Below are 22,131 nucleotides of genomic sequence, written 5' to 3'. Positions count from 1 at the left end.
ATTCTGATATTTTTTCTCTTTTTTTTTTTTTTTTTTTTTTTTTTTTTTTTTTGAAAAACTTAGCCGATAGCCTTAGATGCTAGTGCTATTTTTTTATATAATTTTATTGTAATTTTTTATTATAATAAATATTTGAAATAAATAAATAAATAAATAAATAAAAAAAAAAATTTTTTGAAAAAAAATTGCTTGATCTTTTCAAAGGATTTTTTAGTATTTAATTTTTTATGGACATTTTTGATGTCTTTGTTTCCTTGAGTGTAATAAATACATAAATATTATTATATAAAGCCAGTATTCTCCTCTTTAGTATGACACACACATCATCATCGTGCAATGAGTACAAGTATTTAAAATATTTTTTTTTTTCAAAAAAAATTGGTCATTTGAAATTTGAATGTCCTTTAAGAGGTCAACATTATGAGAAAACGAAAAATCTTAAGGGCCATTTTACACCATTTTTCCTATAGTTTCAGGCGTACATATGTATGTATGTATATAGTTCGGTTCAGGTGTAACGCAATTTTTTCGAATTAGTCGTACGGTGTTATAGATCATTTGTATAACTTTATCAAGGCGAATTTAACAAGGTGATCCAATAGTTGACGTTAGGTTGTAGTCTTCATTTGCTGTCAAATTTTTTTTTGCGCGAAATATCCACAAAAGTTAGAAGAAAACGTTAAAATATTATTCGCGAAGCTTAAACAAAGATGTTGTACACAGATATTTTTTATAGAAGCGAGATATTTGTTATTTATTTTTGATTAAAAATATGTTTTGACAGCAAATGAAGACATAGGTTGCTATTATTGTATCACCTTCTTTCTTACACCATGAACCTTTATAATAAAGGAAAAGCCATCCCCACATTCTTACATAAGCTTTGTTTCCGTACTTTTTAATAGTAAAACTCGTAAAAGAGAGAAATAGAGAAAAATTGTTGTCACACAAAAGTTTTTTCAAAAAGTTCGGGAACGCAAAAATGGAAAAAACGTCAAAAAAGCTGGAACAAATGTCAAAGTCGGCATACCAGCCAATCAGACGCCGGCATCCATGTTACTATTTTTTACACGCTCAAATTTGTCGAGTAAAAAGTTTTTAAAGAGAGCGTCATTCAGCGCCATTTTTGTTTAAAGAGAAGTGAACATTTTACAACTTTTTTGTGTACGGGAACGCTTTTTCGAGTAAAATGTGTAAAAGTCGTAAAAATTGTAAAAACTTTTTAGTTCTGGAACACAGCTATAAAAACAATAATTTGGAATATATGTATGTACGTTTGTGTAATCGTTGTCGTAGTTGTTGAGGAGACTCTAACAGATTTTCAATAGAAAGTTAGTCATCTGATAAAAACTCCAAGGCTATATTACCAAAAATAATAAATGTTGTAAAAATTGTTGTATTATAGTTATTTTCCAAAATATTTTAGTAATTATTGCCAAAGAATTCTTATGAAATTGATTTGTTTTTATTTGCTGTGCTGCGTTAATAGAATCAACCAAGGCAAGTTTATATAAGGTAAATACATAAATTACTACAACTAACAAATTTACAAAAACAACATTGTTGTTATTGAAAATTTAATGTTCTAAAAATATTCTCAGGAAAAACATAAATATATTTTAAAAATCCTCTAAAATAGAACAAATTTAAATCAAAATGTAAATATAAAGCATACGGATCTGTCGTAGGTCATTGTATTACCCGTTTATGATGAGTAGACCCTATTACATTTTGAAAACCAAATTTACAAAAAAAGTAAAAATACAGCTTACTGTCACTTCTACCTTATATAAATGTGCCTTGGAATCAACCATGACTCTTTTTCTCGTATTTCAATACAGTATAGTCCCGATAATCCGGACAACGCGGTAATCCGGACACTGGAATTTTTTTACATTGTAGACTCTGTAATCCGAACATCTCATATTTTTCGTACCTCGATAAACCGGACGCCAATATTTTTTCTCATCTTAAGCATTACATTCTAATTTATTTCATTGACGTTCTTGTTTATAGCCATAGAAATTGGTGTGTATATAACAAAAATTAAGGGGTCGATTATGCATTGCCACTAAATTTGAGTTGCGTTGTCAATTGTCAGCACAAATGAGATGAAATGTTGTATTATTGGTGTCAACCCAACTGGGTTGTCGATAAACGTGTTATCGATCAGTGTTTTTTCACACATGTGAACTCTTGTTAAAACCAAAAGGCACAATTCGCAAAAAAAAACTATTTTAAAATGATAAGTTCAGTGGAATTTATTTGATGATTAAGAAAATGTACAGGACATGACATCTATTAGAAGAAATTTGAGGGACAAGTATAATCCATCTGTGCTGTAAGTTGAAGCTCATGTTGGAAAGATCTGTATAATCAGTAAATTATTTTAGGTTTAAGGCTCTTTTCGATGGCCAAAGGATGCCTTAGTTTACATTGTGGAAACGTTAAAGGATGACTTCAAAGTTACAGATCAACAGCAATACCCCCACTTTCAAAAGTGTGGAACGCATGTGCACATTAGATTTGCACTCAATTAATATTTCAAACTGTTGTTTTGTTGTTATTTTCACCATATTTTTGATACATAAAATTAATTAATCATGCAAATAATCAACAATTGTTAAGAAAATGTTTTTTTCCTTTCAATTTTACTTCTTGTTTCTTCGAAAATATTCACAGCAACTGAAAATAAGTGGTTGCTGAAAAATAGCCGTTTTGTCAACTGAGATTCGTAACTTCAGTTGAAGGTTGCCATACATAAAGTAATTTTGACAACTGACAACTCTATTCAACGATAATTGCAATCGATAATCTACCCCTAAGTTTTTCAAAGTTTTCGGTCCAAAACTCGACTTTCTAGATAGCCATTGTTAACTCAGTCATACTCATATGTAATTACTGAATCTGAATCTGTCAAATGATTTTCTCATCGTTCAACCATTGATGATTTGCCATGATAAGCAACAGTGTATAAAAGCTAGTGTAGGGTAGCATAGTTCCCTGAAAATTTGATGTTGCGTGTTGCTTTCCTGTAACGGAATTAGTTCATTAGCCCTCAGATCAGTGAGAAAGTCTGTACATTGTCCCAATTTGAACTTCTATATCTCAAAAAACGGTAAAACCTGCGAAAATATCATAAATGTCAATCTTGTAGAGAATTTTCACTGCTACAACATTTTCTTCAGTCCCATTTTCATAGAGCTTGCGGTTTCCAAGCAAAATCGTGAAAACCTAAAAACCCCTAAAAGTGTGAATTTTGACCGCGATTTATTTAAAAAGCCCTCTGGCGATCTTTTTAGTTTTTTGACATTTCTCATCTATGAACATCGCAGTTTCAGAATCCACAAAAACTTCCAATGTGTAAGCGTATATACAAATAAAAAACATACTCCAATTCAAATATAATATTGTAGCATTCGGTTGAATTTATTTTCGTTTGTTTTTCTTGTCTTCTTAATTTATAAAGATTCGTTTATCTTCTTATTTTTTTTGTTGTTTTGTTTGCTTCGTTTATTATTTTTACTTGTATTTGGTGTAAGTGATTAAATTAAATTGTAAAAAATATAATAATTGCGCCGTGTCTCAATACCTAAGAGTTGGATTAAAAGCGGAAGGTATAATTAATCACAATAGGCGGGAGTAGACATTAAAACAAAACAAAAATAGAACAAATAATAAATTATCCTAAAATTAAGAGTTGTACAATACACATATTCCTAAATAGAAGTAAACTTTACGCGAAACGGAGTTATAATAATATGGACATATGATCAATTAATTTTTGTTAAACAAAATTACAAATAATATAAACATTTGCGGACAAAACTCTAAACCCTTCATTATTTGTACGAGCAGAAGGTTTAGAAGGATTTCGTATTTTGTATTCTTTTTCTCTATAATGAATGTGTGTGTGTTTGTCTGTGTTTTCTTCTATAATGTGGGTGTGTATATTTTGCTTTAGTAAATTTTAACCACACAGGGTACGTAGTAAGGTTTGAACATGACATCTGAATTTTGAACTTTGAACTTATTTCTTTTTGTTTTTATTATTGGCTCCTCGGGGAGGTGTCAGAGGTCGCCCTGAACTGCCAAATGTTGGATAGACAAAACGTCTTTTGTCGGCCGGCTTCAAAATTTGGAAAGAACACATTAAAGTGTCATCAACCGACATCATAGCACCTAGGAATAAAATATATGAGAATAAATTCAATCCAAAAACCACGATTGATATTTCGTTACTCACCTGCATTATCGAATTCACCACAGTAATTTGGTGCAGAAAATAACGTTACCAACTGTCGTTTGGCAAAAAATTCATATCCATCTTCAACTACTTGATGTGCACGGCAAATCAAATCAAAATCATGCTTCTGAAGAAATTTGCCCACAATCTATTGCAATAAACAATTTAAATTATTTAAATAGGAACATTTAATTACAACGAGCAACTGGTTTTACTTGCCTCAGCACCAAAAGTAAAACTAACGCCTCGGTCATTTTCACCCCAACCCATTGTATCTTTGTCAGGATCTGACCAAAGCAAATCACACAATAAACCTTGATCGGGAACATCCGTTGGGCGCATAATACGTCTTATTTGTTCCATCGTTGTTAGATCAGGACTGAGACCACCATGACAACAAAATATTTTCTCATCCACTAGGAACAAAAAAAGTTTCAGCTATCGACTCCAATGACTAAGAACTACATGTGATTTATTCTTACCTATAGCCGCAACTGGTAAACAATTGAAGCAATCTGTGAATGTTTTCCACAGCTTGATTGTGTAACGCCTTTTGCACTCATCATAAAACCTGTAATAAACCAAATAATTAATTACAGTAAATTAACAGGTTTATGGTCTAAAGCGACAGACACTTAAAACTTACCCATAAATCCTATTAATACTTGCACATTCATGATTACCACGTAGCAAAAAGAAATTCTCCGAATACTTTATTTTATAGGCCAATAGTAGGCATATTGTTTCCAGGGATTGTTTACCACGATCTACGTAGTCACCCAGAAATAAGTAGTTTGACTCTGGAGGAAAACCACCATACTCGAACAAACGCAATAAATCATAGTACTGGCCATGGATGTCACCTAGGAACAAATGTATCAAATATATAAATATTTCAAAATTCCATGAAATATAGGAACTTTTGTTGTAAACAGGCATTGTTAATAGGAAAACCCACAACAATAAATAGACAAAACTCTAGAAAACCCATTGTCTGTAATCAATTTGTATAATTTCGGATACTGTTTTGTTTTTCTAGATGTGAACAGGCCATGTTTAATCACAGATAATTTTTTATATGAAGACTTGTAACAATGTAACATACTATGACCTCTTTTTGTGTTAAAGGTATTTAACAAAAATCTATTCACCATGGTTTTAGGATACAAATATGATTGGCAATGAACTACACATTTACATGGGCCAAACATACACGAATCTTACTTATTATACTGCCAGTTCGTTTTGAAAACGTATTGGATCTCAATCGATATGCAAATTTAACCAGAAAACAAATTTTTCTATAAGCAATTAATATGAAGTACTCCCGACAAGGTCGGTCAATGCCTCAGAGATTTCTGCATTAAGGGCAAAATATATATTTTATTTAAATTTTGAAACATGCACAAACACATTACTTACCACATATCTTAAGGGGCGCTTCAAGTTCCAATAGAATGGGTTGGGACAAAAATATCTCTCTGGACTTCAGACATAAGCCTCGTATTTCACTCTCCGACAACTGGACATTCTTTCCAGGTCTAGCACCGCGAACTGTTCGGTATGTCATGCGGTCAATTTCATGGTTACACATTCATATTTCGCAAGATAAATACTCACCTTCTAATAGTCTTGATATAATGCTGTCAATATTCATATCTGACATTTCTCTCTGTGGTGTTTCTTATGGTGTGGTCAGTGTTGTGGCCCACTAAAAGATTTCTTCAATGCCAAGCACCGCTGTTTTTCCTTCGTGTACGTAGCCCGTAACCAACTGTAAAATTCTTATTGGACAATTGTTAACTTGTTTCCGTTTCCGCGTTGGAATTTCTTTTTATTATTTTTCCTGATTGGATTGGTATATACAACTTATGAACTTATGTGAATGGTAAGGGAGGGAGGGGGTGTGTGAGCAGCAATCGGCCCTTAATTTTTTTTTCCCACAGAGATTTCCCTCCAATTTAAACGAAATAAACTTATATTCCCTGTTGTGAGACGTTTAGTAGGATTGAAAAGCACTTATCAACGTGCCTGCAAATTCGATTTCCTCTTACAAAATTTATGATAAAAATTTTTAATTTTTAGCGAAGAAGAAGGCGAAACGAAAAATGCAAAAAATTAGTGCAGATAAATTTGTACCGAGTACACATACATTTCGCTACATACCGAATACCGAGTAAACGAATTGATTACCAAATAAAAAACATTCAATAACCATTTCATACTCGATATGAAGCGGGGTACACACATCAGTTTTGACTGTAGATTTTAGTTTATTTTTCGGTGTGTGTGTCAGATCATTCAACAAGGAACATTTTTTGGATGTTGTGGAAAGTAGCAGTCGATATTCGATAAAAAACTACAAAACTGATGGTGCGTACCGCGCTTGAGTATTAGCCGAAAACACACCTAACGTTTCAGTAAAGTTGGACGTCATTTCTAAAGTCCATACATTTACATTTAAGTCCCCATATTTGGGGCGTTATTTCATAATGAAATAAGTCCCCAAAAATTTAAATGAAATAACTCCCCAACGAAGTGAAATAACTCCCCAAAATAAAAAGAAATAACTCATTATGAAACAAGTCCCCAATTTTAAAAATGAAATAATTCCCCAAAAACTTTCATCGATTGTTATGTTTTTTTGTTCGTAAGCAGCAAAAATAGTAATTAATAACATATACAGTTATACAAAATCAATTTAGATACAAATTTTCTAGGCAACAAGGCCATTTGAAGGCGTTATTTTGTTCTGCAATTGAGTTATTTTTCAGAGATTTTATTTTCACCTGAAAAACAAACTTTTCGAATTTCCTCTTGGAAAATATTTACTTTTGGTACCACATTTCTCTCATATATTATCCAAGTTAAAAAGATTTTCACCGTTATCTTACCGTTTTCCGTTTTTTGTTTGTGGGAAAAAGGACGTGTCTTGGTATCAAATTAAAAATTCGCGCGAATTTTTAACTTGATACCAAGACACGTCCTTTTTCCCACAAAAAAAACTACTCGTACTACAATTCATCGAAAACGATTTACTTTCACAATCATATTTCCCTATGATTAAGCTCCATATTTTTTTTGTTAAACAAACTTTCCATCTTCCACATTCACTCTTGATTTGCAACTTTTATACTGCAAATGCAGATGTTGTGTGTAAATCATTTTTGGAATATATAATACCTTCGAACTTTTTTCTCAGCGGCAATAATTTCGACTTCCATACTAATCAGTAGACGCTCTTCAAAAAACTACTTTATAAGCAATAACTACATGAGAAAGCACAACGACTGCGTGGTAAGTCCAGTGGGATATAATTTGCAATTTTGGAAAAATGAAATAAGTCCCCAAATTAATTTTTGGGGATTTATTTCATTTCTAAATTTGGGGAGTTATTTCATAATGAAATAATACCCCGGTTATATATAACCGGATTTAACAAACCGACTGGGTTTTAAATGTCAATTCCATTGCTTATATTTCAAACAAATCCTCATAAAGAAGGTTAACCCTGCAAAAAGCTCTAATATAAACAGCATATAAGTCCCCAAATTTTTGTATGAAATAAATCCCCAGAAAAATGAAATAAATCCCCAAAAATTTAAATTATAGTTGTTGTTGTTTTGTGTACAAAATTTTGGGGACTTATTTCATTTTCAGTTTGGGGAGTTATTTCATTGGGGACTTATTTCGTAACGCCTTTACATTAGGCAATTTTCCTTGCGGCAATTGTCAGTTTGTAGGTGAGAGAGGTTGTTGAGAATCAAAGGGTTACCATGTGCCTCATCACTCTCTTCATCAAACTGACAATTGCCGCAAGGAAAATTGCCTAATGTAAATATGGATAAAAAAGAATAAAGAAAAGGTTGATCTATGTTGGCTTTGCGCTTTTATTCTTTTATCAGAAATGACACCCAACTTTACAGAAACGATGGATATATTTTGAGCTTTATAATTGCAGTCATAGGCCCATTATTACATCCTTTCGGTAATTAACCCAACCTTTACACATGCCAGTGACAGTTCGAAAAATTCAATACATACACAATATTTTACTACCACAATTACATTTTTTGAATTGTCGACTCCACTGGCACTAGATTTTTCATGCCAGCAAAATTTTGAGCTGGCTGCCAATGATATGTCGAAAATAAAAAAAGAGTTGCCGAGACTATTTTTTAATCCATGTACATTTTTGTTTCTTTTAAGAATGCAAAGATTTAATGCATATTTTCAAAAAGATTAGGAAACACAAATAATACGTCTTGGCAGCTGCAATATATTAGTGGTTAGTAAAGACATAATTTTGATGTTTTTCATGCGAATATAGGTTGATAAATAATTTCCCCTTTGGGATTATACAATATTGAAAAGGCGGCAATACCAGATTCATTATGTTTATGACTGAAAACAATCATTTTGAAACGAAATAAAATAAAAATAGTAAAATATGTTGTGAATTGTGTTTTAAATCTGAAATATAATGGAAGTTTGTGTGTTATATGCGGCTTAAAATAATTTTGGAATTGAACTTGCACTGGCATGTGTAAACACACAAGAAAACTGCATGCCAGTCGAACACTTTTTCGGCATTTTCGAGTATAATACATGTACTCAATTGGCACCAATTCACTGGCATGTGTAACTGAAGCGTAAATGTTAGTCGTTTTCGGACAGATAACCCGGTTTTTATTCTTACATATTTGCTTTAAGAATAAGGCCCATTATTACATCCTTTCTGTAGTATCAGACAGATATCGGACAGATAACACGTTTTTTGTTCTTACATGTTTCCTTTACTACGCGTTTACACCAGACAGTTTGTCTTCAAATACAACTCTGATTTACTAACACATACATAAATTTGTCGGTTGTCTCCCAGCTGTCCATTATTTTTTCACAGACAGCCGGGTTAACAAATTTTTGACATTTTTTGTAAAAATAAGTGAGATAATAATTCAAATGTGCTGCAAACAAATTAATATGTACAAAAACAAAATATGTGAACGAAAAACGAAAAGGAATCGATGATTTTCATTCATAATTTTACAACTGTTTTTGCAGTTGTCTGGACGCCTACGTCACACAGGCAAGTTTTGGGTTTCTGACAATCAATACATGTACTCAACTGTCCTGTCATGTGTAAACGCAGGGTTAATAATAAGTGTCAGATAAATTAAAAGGAACTTTGTGTTCCTTTCAAAATTTAAACTGCGCCCGAGAGTATGTTGCACCAAAAGCCAGAAAAAATTGTCAGCAAATTCAAATCAACCAATCAGATTTGAGTAAATTTTATGTATACAGACTTTTTTGCTTGATATTGCCATATTTTTACAAAATTTAACATTTATAGCTGTGTTCCAGAACTAAAAAGTTTTTACAATTTTTACGACTTTTACACATTTTACTCGAAAAAGCGTTCCCGTACACAAAAAAGTTTTAAAATGTTCACTTCTCTTTAAACAAAAATGGCGCTGAATGACGCTCTCTTTAAAAACTTTTTACACGACAAATTTGGGCGAGTAAAAAAATAGTAACATGGTTGCCGGCGTCTGATTGGCCGATACGCCGACTTTGACATTTGTTCCAGTTGTTTTGACGTATTTTCCATTTTTCCGTTCCCGAACTATTTCAAAAAACTTGTGTGTAAGAACAAATTTTTTGCAGTTCTCTCTTTTACGAGTTTTACTATTAAAAAGTACGGGAACGAAGCTTATATTAAATGGAAGATGTAATAACAAATCCCTGGTAATGCTAACTTTATTCCCTACTTTTCTTAAAGTAAGGTATAACAAAAATGGACATTAAAGACAAGATGTAAGAACGGGTCAAAGTGTATTTGAAATATGTATAATCAGTTGTCAAAATTAAATGATAACTCAAAGGGATAAGCTGATAACACATCCAACGTTTGAGTAAAGTTTTGTGTCATTTCTGGTAGAAGAAATGCTAGGTTCACATTTACGAAATTCACACGATTTCAACTGTCAATTCCATTGTTTAAACGTCAAATGAAATACAATAGTATTCAGATGAGATTTCATTTGTCGTATACACAAAGGAATTGACAGTTGAAATCGAGTGGATTTCGTAAATGTAAACCAAGCATTACTGTATGTTCGTGTATGGTGAGACTTAAAGCATGATGCCGAAAAATTCAAATTCGTTTGAAATATATGCCGGCAAACAGATCAACGCTGGACTTTGGTGTCGTCGTCGCCCTGTTGTTGTTGTTTTTTCTCAGTGCCCAACACAAAACCTTAAGGTCGAAAGACTGGGCATATGAAAATTGAAATAAAAAATAAAAAATAAATAAAACTTTACTCAAAGGTTGGATGTGTTTTCAGCTAAAGGTAGAAACAGAATCAATCGATGCTTGCTTCCTCAAATCTCAAATTATAAAGGAATACCAGAGCCTCTTTGCAAATCCGCCTGCGTACCCCTTTAGGAGGCTCTGGCATTCCTTTATAAATTGACATTTGGGAAGCAAGCGACGATTTATTCTGTTCTGGCCTTTATTGTAGTGTATTTCAATATATTTCACACATATAGCAACATTTTGTGCCTCTTAGCAAATCCGCCGGCGTTCCCCAATATAATTTGACATATAATTGAAAACAATCTTTTTAAAACGAAATAAAAGCTGTGTTCCAGAACTAAAAAGTTTTTACAATTTTTACGACTTTTACACATTTTACTCGAAAAAGCGTTACCGTACACAAAAAAGTTGTAAAATGTTCACTTCTCTTTAAACAAAAATGGCGCTGAATGACGCTCTCTTTAAAAACTTTTTACACGAGAAATTTGGGCGAGTAAAAAAATAGTAACATGGTTGCCGGCGTCTGATTGGCTGATACGCCGACTTTGACATTTGTTCCAGTTTTTTTGACGTATTTTCCATTTTTCCGTTCCAACTGTGTGAAAACAAATTTTTTGCTGTTCTCTCTTTTACGAGTTTTACTATTAAAAAGTACCGGAACGAAGCTAAAATAAAAATAATAAATATATTGTGGATTGTGTTTTAAATCGGAAATATAATGAAATTTTGTGTGTTATACGCGGCTTAAAATAATTTTGATATATAGGCTTTGCCAACATCTATGTCCTGGCGGTGTCTATTAGAAGCAGCCAACAACTCGTCGGGGGATTGATTGTCCTTCGTTGCAGTATTAAAGTACAAAAAAAAAAAAAAAAATAATTTTGATATTGAACTTGCACTGGCATGTGTAAACACACAAGAAAACTAATTGCTAGTCGAACACTTTTTCGGCATTTTCGCGTATAATACATGTACTCAACTGGCACCAATTTACTGGCATGTGTAACTGCAGGTAAAAGTTTTCATATCACATTTTCATAGAAACAGAATTGAGCCCCAGTGTAAATTTTGCCTCAAACTGGCATGACCACCAATACCCTTGTTTAGATATTCGATAACTAGTAATCACATGCCATACATGTCATTGTCGCAAATATACAAACAAAACAAAAATAAATATTTAGCAAAATTTTAAACATCGGCATAAGATAAGAGGTAAGATTTTTTATGTAAATTTAAACCACGGATTCATTCTTCTTAGCCAATACACCAGACCGATTTGAGAAACCCAAATTAGTAGATGAAGTTTATGAATTAGTTGCCATCAATTACAATGTTTTCACATCTGCCATGTATAATGACGACGACATAATATTGAATGTTTTCGATGAAGGCAATTCTAACGAAGAAATTGAGGATACTACAGAACCAGAATTTCTAACTGTAGAAACTCTCACTCTTCAATAATTTATTTACTCAGAAGAGGCTACAAGCAAGGAATGTGTTTTGGAACCCTTTAAAAACTCAGGTCTGAGTTAAATTTAAAATTTATGTTTGAATTCAAAAACCCAAACCATGGTGCAAGAAAGATTATTATTAAATTCGCCATGACCCAAACTAAAATAACAGACTATTTTAAATAGAACCATATTCTATATTAAATAATATACTACCTGCTGAATAAAGAATTTAATATCGTTATTTATTTCACTATAAAAATAAGTATTTTTCAAGCTCGAGGTCAATAGGTATATCAATTATCTTTATTATTCAATATTTCGCAATTCTTTGAATAGCATCTTCAGGAAGATCTACAATAAATATATAATAAATAATAAGTTATTGGCCATGTTGGCTTTTTTATATTACAATTGATGAATAAATGAAATGAAATCATGGTACAATCATTACAAGGTAGGACACAGCAAACATATGATTACAATTTTTTCCTGAGGTCCTCCTATTGTGTCAAAACTGTTTTGACAAATGACAAAATAAATTGATTGAAAATAAAATAATAAAATCATAATAATGTATGTATAAATAAAAACAAAAGACAATAATACATTATTCGAAAACAAATTATCGAGGAATGCTTTTAAGCAATTGTTCAATTCAGTGGAATATGCTGTGGCTATCTGTGGTGATTGCAATTTACCACATCTTTACTAATGGTGCCCTTATGAAAGTGACGACACTTTAATCTGGTCTGCTGTTACCGTGTATTTTGTAGATGCGAAGTCTATCTTCCTCATCCTTAGTCAGATGTCATATGCAGGATGCCGGTCATTTGTTTTGTTTTTGAGCACTCGTAGAATGTATCGTTGGTCTGTTCTTCAATGTATTCGGTATGAGCTTTCAAACTTCAAATAAAATTGATTTTGAAAAACAACATCTATCCAATTGCAGCAAGTCTTTATTCGGGGTGAAGCTGGATACCAGATGTTTTAACATCCGACCAGCTACAAACGACGGAACTCATGCTTTGTGTCATTGCACATAATACAGTGCGTCTCTTTAGGTGTTTTTGTAACGCCTTTCCTTATACATTTTATTTCCTGTATGCAGTAATATTGGCATCGTTCTTTATAAACAGTATCTGCCAGTATCTAAAGTCCACCTTCTCTATGAAGAGTCCAGAAATTCTGGTACAGATTCGCAAATCTTGGTCCCTAAAACGTTTCCGGGAGTAATAAACATTTGATGTCGTTTGTTTGTTCATAGTATGATGTTTTTATATGGGTGGGTTAGTAGCCCAACGGCCAACCCAAGTGTTTATAGATGTTATGAATGAGATTGCGGCGTATGGGGGTATCAGGGTCCACTTGAGATAGAAGGGGCAGCATGATATGTCATGGGCATTATCATGTTAAAGCCGGTCAGAACCGTTGCTTTTTTTCTTTTGCTCTACGTCACCCTCTCCATAAAGAAGTAAACTAACGTCAAATTCGTCCGGGCCGAACTTTTAATAAGCTCCCCCATGACGTTGTTCACTACAACACATTTGACCAACATTTTATCAGTCACTTCAATCCGTTCGGACATTAGATTGATCTCTACAGGCAGACGGACGGACATGGCTATATATGTTTGTCTTAAATGATTATTTCATATGGATGCCTTAATAAATGAAAAAAAAAAAAAAATAAATTGTATTTAAAATCAAATGTAAACAAACAAACATTGACAATATTTCAAATAGAATACTTGTTGCTTTTGTTATTAGTAATTTTGAAGTTATAAGCAAACTGGCTTCAGAGTTGCTTTTTTAAAATTTCATGAACCTGACCAACCTTCTAATAATTGAACCATGAAATGAAATAAATTACACTTGCTTATCACGGTAGTTTTTTATTTTGTTTTTAAATCATTTATACATATGTATCTCTTGTGCCAGACACTGAAAATAACACATGCAAATTTTTTAGCTTTTAGGAGAGGGCGGTGGTGAAGGGGCTCCCTTCTTACCCATAAGCTCAAAACATTTTCATGAAAATTTTCATAGTCTGGCGCAAGACTATATGCATATATAGAATGCATGGTGTAATAGTATGTTTATATATAACCGGATTTAACAAACCCACTGGGTTTCAAATGTCAATTCCTTTGCGTATACGTCAAATAAATCCTCATTAAGAAGGTTAACCCTGCAAAAGGCTATAATATAAACATGGCCTAAGAAGTAAGGTGTTTGCATGAATTACAACAACTAACAATATTACAATAACAACATGGTTTTATGGGAATTAAATGTCAATGGCAGCATTTGAATACTAGAGTCTTTCCAAAATAGTTCAGAAAAATTTACAGGAAATAAATGAAAAGATTTACAATTTAATTTTAATTGGCATCGAAATTACTCAATACATAAAGTGATACATTCTACACATCATATATTTTTTATGCGGCACTGAATAGAACAGATTGAAAGTCTGTTAAATATTGGAATATTCGGGGTAGATCCTAATATATTTTGACAATTCAGTTTAAAAAAAAGTTCAAAACCGTACACTTTATATTATTACACCATGATAGAATGGAATAGTAAAACAATAATAGAGATTATTTACTTAATGAAACAACGTATTTTTTCCAAAAAATCACTATACAAAACATAATTTCACCTCTTTTATAAATATCGCTTATAGCGTCTGATTTTGGTCGGTCCCTTGACCGACGTTATAACGATTTCGACTCTATATTCAAAATAATAGCTTATTTTTTCTGTAAACAGGTAATAAATAGCTTGTTTTTCCTTTAAACAGTGTTTTTTAACTTGTTGTAGAATTCCAATTCGATCATATACATAAATTTGACCTAAGGTTTTAGTCATGACTCCCACCTCGGGAATAATTTACCAATGTAGGTTATGGGTTTAAGATTATCCAGCATTAATATGAGCTGCCATCTAGTGCCAGACTATAAATGGTGGGCCGCAGGTGCCCTAGCATATGGATTCTGTAGATATATACAATAACATAATTGGCATCAGTGGAAAGATCAAGAATTCTTCTTCCAAATATGACTACGTGGGTGGTGTTTTCCAGGAAAGACGCCATAAGATCTATATTAAATATTTTACCAAATTTATGTATAACCCGCTAAGTTGGTTGGATTTTATTCTGTTTTAGAGATTGTTTTGTTTCCCCATGCCAATTTTTGCATCATAAGATCATCGGTTCTTTTGTTCAAGACATTTTGTATTAACAGCATAAAACAGTTCATACCGCATACCCCCTCCAGAGGGAAAAGAGGGGAGATTGCTACGCTCATAGTTTCGTAAAACAATTTTCGTAGCACCACAAAGTTTTCACCAGCGCTTTAGCTTGATACTTACACTGGAAATATTTTTGCCCACTTCCTCCATACAAGTGGATCCACTGTGCTTCGGCCGGGATTTAAGACATTCTCCTATAGACTGGGCTAACGCGATCATAATTTTTTCAAAATTATTTTTTGTCAAAATTCATATGGGAAATTCATCTCAGGAAATTCGCGTAATCAGCATTCAAAACTGAGCAATTACATTCATATTAAACCTCTGAACTAAAAGCCGCACCTTTTTAAAACTACATATGGTCTGTTCCTTTACTTTTGAAAATGGTAAAACCGTCAAAAGTAGTAAAAGTTATAAACTGCTCCCATATGAATAGTATGGTATCTGAAGTAAAGGAACGCTTTTCGAGTAAAACTTGTAGATTCTTTCACGTAAAGGAACAGAGCTATTGTGTTACTCTTTTTAATTAAATCATTTTTTTTTTTTTTGGAATTTAATATTTCTAAGCCAAATCTAAAATCCGATTATGCATTGCCACTAAACTTGATTGCGTTGTCAATTGCCAGCGCGACTGAGATAAAATGTTGTATTATTGATGTCAACCCAACTGGGTGGTAGATAAACGTGTTATCAATCAGTGTTTTTCAAACTTGTGAACTCTATATTCAATCCAAAACACACAATTCGCCAATAAAACACTATTTTAAAATGATAAGTCCAGTGGAAATATTTTTTGATGATGAAGAAAATGCATATATTAGAAGAAATTTGAGGGACAAGTCCTTTGGAATTGCCATCTGCACTGTAAGTTTATGCTCATGTTGGAAAGATCTGTATAATCAGTAAATTATCTTAGGTTTAAGGAGTATTTTCGATGCCGTAGTTAACATTGTGGAAAGCAAGGCAAATTTAATAAGGTGATCCAAAAGGCGAATTCAGACCGTAGTCTTCATTTGCTGTCAAATTATTTTGCGCGAAATATCCACAAAAGATGAAGAAAACGGTAAAATATTCCTCTCGAAGCTTAAAGATGTTGTACACAGATATTCTTGATAGAAGAAAAATAGTTGTTATTTATTTTTGATTAAAAATGTATTTCTTGCATCATGGTGGAAACGTTAAAGACTGACTTTTAACCCCCCTTTGGACACCTGAGTCCGGCCAGACCTTTTTCAGTTTATTTTGTATTTTAAACTGGGTTACGATGATGATTCATGAAATGTTCTTACCTTTCCAACGAAGGAAACATGAAGTTAAAAGGATCAACAGAAAAGGAACTACAAGGATTTTTTGACATACGTATCACATTCGTAACACCCCTAAAATTTGATTTTTTCCTACATTATTTTACTAAATGAGTACCGTTTTTTTGAAATTTGTCGCTTTTTAACCTACTATGCTTAAAAATTGCCCATAATAAGGTCGCAAAAGTAGGAGATGGGTGTGAAATCAGTGAATGTACCAGAACCTGAAAAATCCCTTGTAAATAGGGTAAGGCCATGTTTATATTATAGCTTTTTAAATGTTTAACCTTCTTTATGAGGATTTGTTTGAAATATAAGCAATGAAATTGACATTTGAAACCCAGTGGATTTGCTAAATCAGGTTATATATAAACGTACTATAACACTTATTTTAGACAATAATATGCAAAACTTGACAAATAAAACACCAAGCGAAAAGTTTGCCTCTAAAGAGGCAGTTAAATGATATGTACAAGAGATTTGGAAGTGCATTAAATTATGCATTTTCACTCATGATTTTTACAAGGGAATGACCCCGGAAAGAGGCACTCCATTGCACCGCATTTTAACTGACCCTTTGGCATTGTATTTTAACTGAACCTTTGGCATTGCATTTTAACTAACCCTTTGGGGTAGAATAGGAGGCATTCCAGAGCACGTGTTTTGAATAACAAAATAAAATGCATTTATTATTTGTGTAAAACAAAAATATTAATAACTTTATTAAATTAACACAAATTATGAAAATTCTCTATTGAATTCAATCGCAAACATGTGTGTTTCCTCCGCTCTTCATTTAATCCAAGCTTAAGTGCTTTTGCTTCATCTGCTAAATGGGTTTGATATTGTCTTCCCATCACCAGTTAAGATTTCGACATGTACTCCAACAGCACTCCATTGAGAAATTTTCTTCTCGTGAGTTACCGGAAAATTTTTCACTAATTAAATATTATTTAGTTTGTATTAACAAATGTTTGGAAATGTTAACACGATTATCTTTTTCTGTAAATGTATTCCGCTGCCTGTAAAGATGTACAAACTGATTTATGTACATACATGTAGGGATCTCTAACAACTGCTAATAAAATGTAGTGAACGGAGTGCCTTTTTCACGACTCCGTTTGCACTGCATCCGGATGCTGTTAAATTGTGAGGAATTGGAGTGCCTTTTTCACGACTCCGTTGAACTGCCTCCGGATGTTGTTAAAATGTGACAAATGGATGTGATTCTTTGGATTGCATCCAAATGCGGTTAAAATGTGAGGAATGGAGTGCCTTTTTCACGACTCCGTTTGAACTGCATAAAAACATGCCGTGAAAGAAGTAGTCTACATTGCACTACTTCCAATTTATTTTGCTGGGCAGCAACCTTAGGCTGTATGCCTTCATTTACCTATTGGTATTATCGTTATTGCACTGCAATCGGCTGTAAAGTTATAAAATAGTCACTATTCATTCTGAATAATACCCCAAAATAAAATATAGTAATTCAAAATGATATATACAGGCATGTAACAGAAAACGAAAAACGAAGAATTTTTTGGAATGAAACCACTTTTGTTTTTGAAAACGGAATTGTATTTTTATTTTGTTTAAATCTGCCACTTTAAAACACTTGAAATATTTAAAATGTTGTTTTATTAACAAATTTACATTTAATTTCGCATTTAAAATAAATAATTAAGTTTTTTGACTTCACAAAATCGATCGGAATCTAAAGAAGCTAAGACAAAAACCATCGAAATGAAATTTCGGAATTGCAACCATTCCGATCGGAATCTGTGACATGCCTGATAAATACGATTTTCGACCACAGAGACGAATTTTTACTTCATGGGCATTTGTTGGCTTTTACTAACTTGATAAAATTAATTAAATTTAGTGTTTTTCGGTATGTTTTTAGCCAAACAAGGATTATCTATGTAAGATAAGGATCCTTTAAACCTATTCTACAACTTTTTATACGAAAATGTTAATTAATGGGCCGATTCCGTACAGCGAGGCGAGTCGTGTCGCGTCGCCAAATGCAATTTTTCGATTCCGTATGGCAATATCGCCTGACGTCGTCAAATTTTGTCGCCGAAATGTTCATTTTCCGGCGACAACAAATTAGCTGTCGCCGTACATTTTTACTAACGAATAAAAATAAAATAAAAATAACTTGTTATCGACGATTATTTTCTATCGCTGTACGTAGTACATTTTTTAAATTTTGTCACAGAGACGATAGACGACGCGACATGACTCGCCTAGCTGTACGGAATCGGCCCATAAATTTTGTCACAGAGACGATAGACGACGCGACATGACTCGCCTCGCTGTACGGAATCGGCCCATAAGTTTACTAAGAAATATATGTAAATAATTATAAGACACGAATATGACAAACAATATGGGTGTCCAACGAAGGGTTAAAAGTGTGCGGTGCGTTGAGATTTTTTGCGGAGGGAAGTTTCCAGAATAGAAATTGTCCTGACACTGAAAAGATCTTTAGATTGATTTTTTATTTTATATATTTGAATAGAGTTATAGTACGGTTACACCAGAGTTTTTGCCGGGTTAACGCACTTCGAGAGAATTTACTTGACGTTTGCTCTATGCAATTGACATTTGAAATCCAAACCCACTGGGTTAATCCGGTTAAGTGTAACCGGGGTATTATATTCCTAGGTACATGTACTTACTTCTAAATTGCCCCTAACTTTATTGCCCATCATTACTTACTGTGTATGTATTTTTTTTTTATATACTGTTCTGTTCATTAAGAGGATCTTTCATTGCAATTCTAATTATTACTCTAATATCGAAAGAGAAAGGAAAGCGTTAATAATGTTCGATTTTCCACGAACTTGAATTTACAATAGAATAACTGGTTTGGTTTTTGTGTCTTTGATCGCATTGATTAGCATTTGCGACGTTTCGTAAAATCAAAACGTCACTTTCTTTAACATGAATCTGGATGAGATGTAAAAACTACAATCATTGATATCATTTGTGTGTAGTATAGCCATCAATTAACAGCGACCGCCAAACAGACGAACAAGTCAAACCAGTGATAATATACCACCACCTGTAACCGTTGTCTATTCAGGTCTGGTCAAGCAACTGTAACCACACATCTAGACTATCTCGTCTGCAAGATTTTACTATTTACTACTACTGCTGCCGCTGCGGACTGTGTTTCTTTATTACTAATATGCGATATTGAAGCACTCCCCTCCTAATTCTCTCGTATTGTCTTGCGCATGTGCACAAGCTGTGAGACTCAAAGTGGTTAAGTCTATTCAATACGAAACAGTTTCATTTCAACGTTCGGCCGTGTCACGCGAAACTCTTACCAAGTCGAATCAACAAAGCTTTGACTTTTTATTTATTTTTGCAGAAATAGCCTTTCATTCATTCTTAAGAACAGAGAAAGGCAGTCGAACAACGTGAGAAATGAGAATTCATAAAAATCGCACAACAGCATGAGTTTAGATGTGTTTGTGCTTCAGTGTGTATTGTCTATCAAACAACCGTCCAAACCACATTCCAAAGCGACGACCTAACATTTCGTTGGCATATTTGTACATACTTGCTGTATTCCATACCGTGAATTTTCCTAGAGAAAACAAAAAAAAATTAAAAAAGGTATTTTATTTTTTGTGAAGTGCATTAACATCACATAGATCATAGATGAACAAGATGAGCACTCGCCTTTACGTTTTCGTACGATTCACCATACAAATGCTCTCTTCGTGTTCATCGTTGACATAGATATTAATGAATAGGTTTCATATCAACAAAATTGTATTTCCTTTATATGAATACACTGTGTACATTCCTTCTCATTACATTGGATTATATGAAATACATGTTTGTTGCTTTAAGCGAAGTTTCGTGGAGCTAAAATGAATATTTGATGTTAATGTTATTATTTGTTACCAGATCGAAACAAAAGCTGCACTGCATCAAGATGCCCCAAACCAATGGCTTGCCATCGATCGAACAAAAGTTGTTGAGCCTCATAGCTGGACAAGATTTGGGTGATATTACGCAGGAATTATGCGATTTCTCTTTAGAGGAACAAAATGCTACGGCTGAGGCTCAGGGTATACAGCCCACTGCTGCCTCTGATTTCGTACCAGTACTCGGAAAGACTGTAACGTATATTGTGGCCTGTGTTCTATTCAATGAGAATAATGAAGTGTTGGCTATGCAGGAGGCCAAACAATCGTGTGCAGGTACGCTGTGGGACTTTGAGATGCATATATTATTTTTCAAACTATAATGTAATACAATTATAGGCAAATGGTATTTACCTGCGGGTCGCATGGAGAAAAATGAGTCTATCTGCGAAGCCGCTGTCCGTGAAGTGTTCGAGGAGACTGGACTGAATTGTAAAATAACAACCCTATTGGCAATCGAAGCAGCTGGTGGTTCATGGTTTCGTTTCGTATTGACGGGAACTGTAACTGGTGGTGTCCTGAAAACTCCAGCCCAAGCGGATAGTGAATCATTACAGGCAAAATGGATACAAAATATTCAAGAACTACCGCTGAGATCCAACGACATTTTAAACTTAATTGAAATTGGTAAGTCCTATACCAGTCGACACCAGTCGCCACAACCAATTCTGTGGCACAGTGAAGTTCTCCCAACCAAGTATTCCCATCATAAGAACTATTTGCGAGTTGTGGCAGTCATAAGAAAGCGCTCGACCAATGCCCTGAATGTATTGGTAAGCGAAAAAAATGTTCATCATTTTCCCACAGTGGAAGTCCACCCGCAGCGAAGTCTGCATTCAACATTACGCAAGTTTATGGTTGAACTATTTGGAGCAGAACTTCCCCAACATCGTCCACACGGTATACTCAGTGTGGAACATTGTCCCTCGGCTCCGCCACACACGACTGATGGCATTTGTTTGAATGTCTTAGTGGTGTTCCGACCGCCATTAGAAGAAGTTGCCCTAATCGGAAAATGTACGTGGCACGAACTAAGCAAAACTTTAGAAGAAAAACTCGGAAGAATCTTATGCAGTAAAAACTCAACAATTCCATTAAACGTTATACGATAGACAGACTAGTGATACCGTTTTTTATTTTATTTAAGTTAATTTTACACAAAATTTCTGTAAATAACTAAACTTTGCCTTGTTTTCTCCGTTATATTGTTCGTGTTGATCCCCATTCACAAATTGAATCCAAAGATATATCTCGTCCCAATGTATATTAATTAATAGTAGAAGAGTATACATCATGTATTGTATATGTAATAAGCTTACTTTACGCTGTATCTCTTAGATGCATACAGCATTCTTTCCTTTATGAACTCGGTATGCATATACTTTACTTTTATTTTGCTTACATATAAATTGGTACTAATTCGTTTCGTTTTATAATTATTTCTACAACGTACTTTATTATTTGTATATCTATGTATGTATTATGTATCTCTCGGTGTGTATAATTAAAAACAATAAACTACAAACAAACGCAAAATCGTTTTCAATTAAATGCAATTCAATATACTTTTCATTTAAGTAAAATGGTGCTAAAATTAT

The 22,131-nt window shown here is 33.4% G+C and overlaps 2 protein-coding genes across 4 annotated transcripts; one reads left to right on the top strand and one right to left on the bottom strand.

The window, feature by feature from the left end:
* Positions 1–3,397: 3,397 nt before the first annotated feature.
* Positions 3,398–6,398, bottom strand: Pp1alpha-96A (Protein phosphatase 1alpha at 96A). Its single transcript, XM_073958916.1, has 7 exons — positions 5,867–6,398; positions 5,669–5,800; positions 4,893–5,109; positions 4,729–4,817; positions 4,466–4,662; positions 4,247–4,394; positions 3,398–4,182 (listed from the first exon to the last, which is right to left on the bottom strand). The coding sequence occupies exons 1-7, from the start codon at positions 5,910–5,912 to the stop codon at positions 4,031–4,033; spliced, it is 981 nt and encodes a 326-aa protein (XP_073815017.1). The 5' UTR covers positions 5,913–6,398; the 3' UTR covers positions 3,398–4,030.
* Positions 6,399–11,413: 5,015 nt separating this feature from the next.
* On the top strand, positions 11,414–22,089 carry LOC141388710 (8-oxo-dGDP phosphatase NUDT18). Of its 3 annotated transcripts, none has more exons than XM_073958899.1 (3): positions 11,414–11,780; positions 20,514–20,809; positions 20,873–22,089. In XM_073958899.1, exons 2-3 carry the CDS (start codon positions 20,542–20,544, stop codon positions 21,643–21,645), a joined length of 1,041 nt encoding a protein of 346 aa, XP_073815000.1. In that variant the 5' UTR covers positions 11,414–11,780; positions 20,514–20,541; the 3' UTR covers positions 21,646–22,089. The 3 variants fall into 3 exon arrangements, with proteins under 3 accessions (XP_073815000.1, XP_073814992.1, XP_073815008.1); XM_073958891.1 differs by having other exon boundaries at positions 11,549–11,577; XM_073958907.1 differs by lacking the exon at positions 11,414–11,780 and adding an exon at positions 19,668–20,216.
* Positions 22,090–22,131: the final 42 nt, after the last annotated feature.

The sequence above is a fragment of the Musca autumnalis genome, unplaced genomic scaffold (assembly GCF_047663935.1).
Source record: "Musca autumnalis isolate F117 unplaced genomic scaffold, ASM4766393v1 scaffold_1, whole genome shotgun sequence".
Classification (NCBI taxonomy): Eukaryota; Metazoa; Arthropoda; class Insecta; order Diptera; family Muscidae; genus Musca; species Musca autumnalis.
The sequence above is the reverse complement of the archived record's forward strand: the minus strand, read 5'-3'. Positions and strand labels throughout refer to the sequence as shown.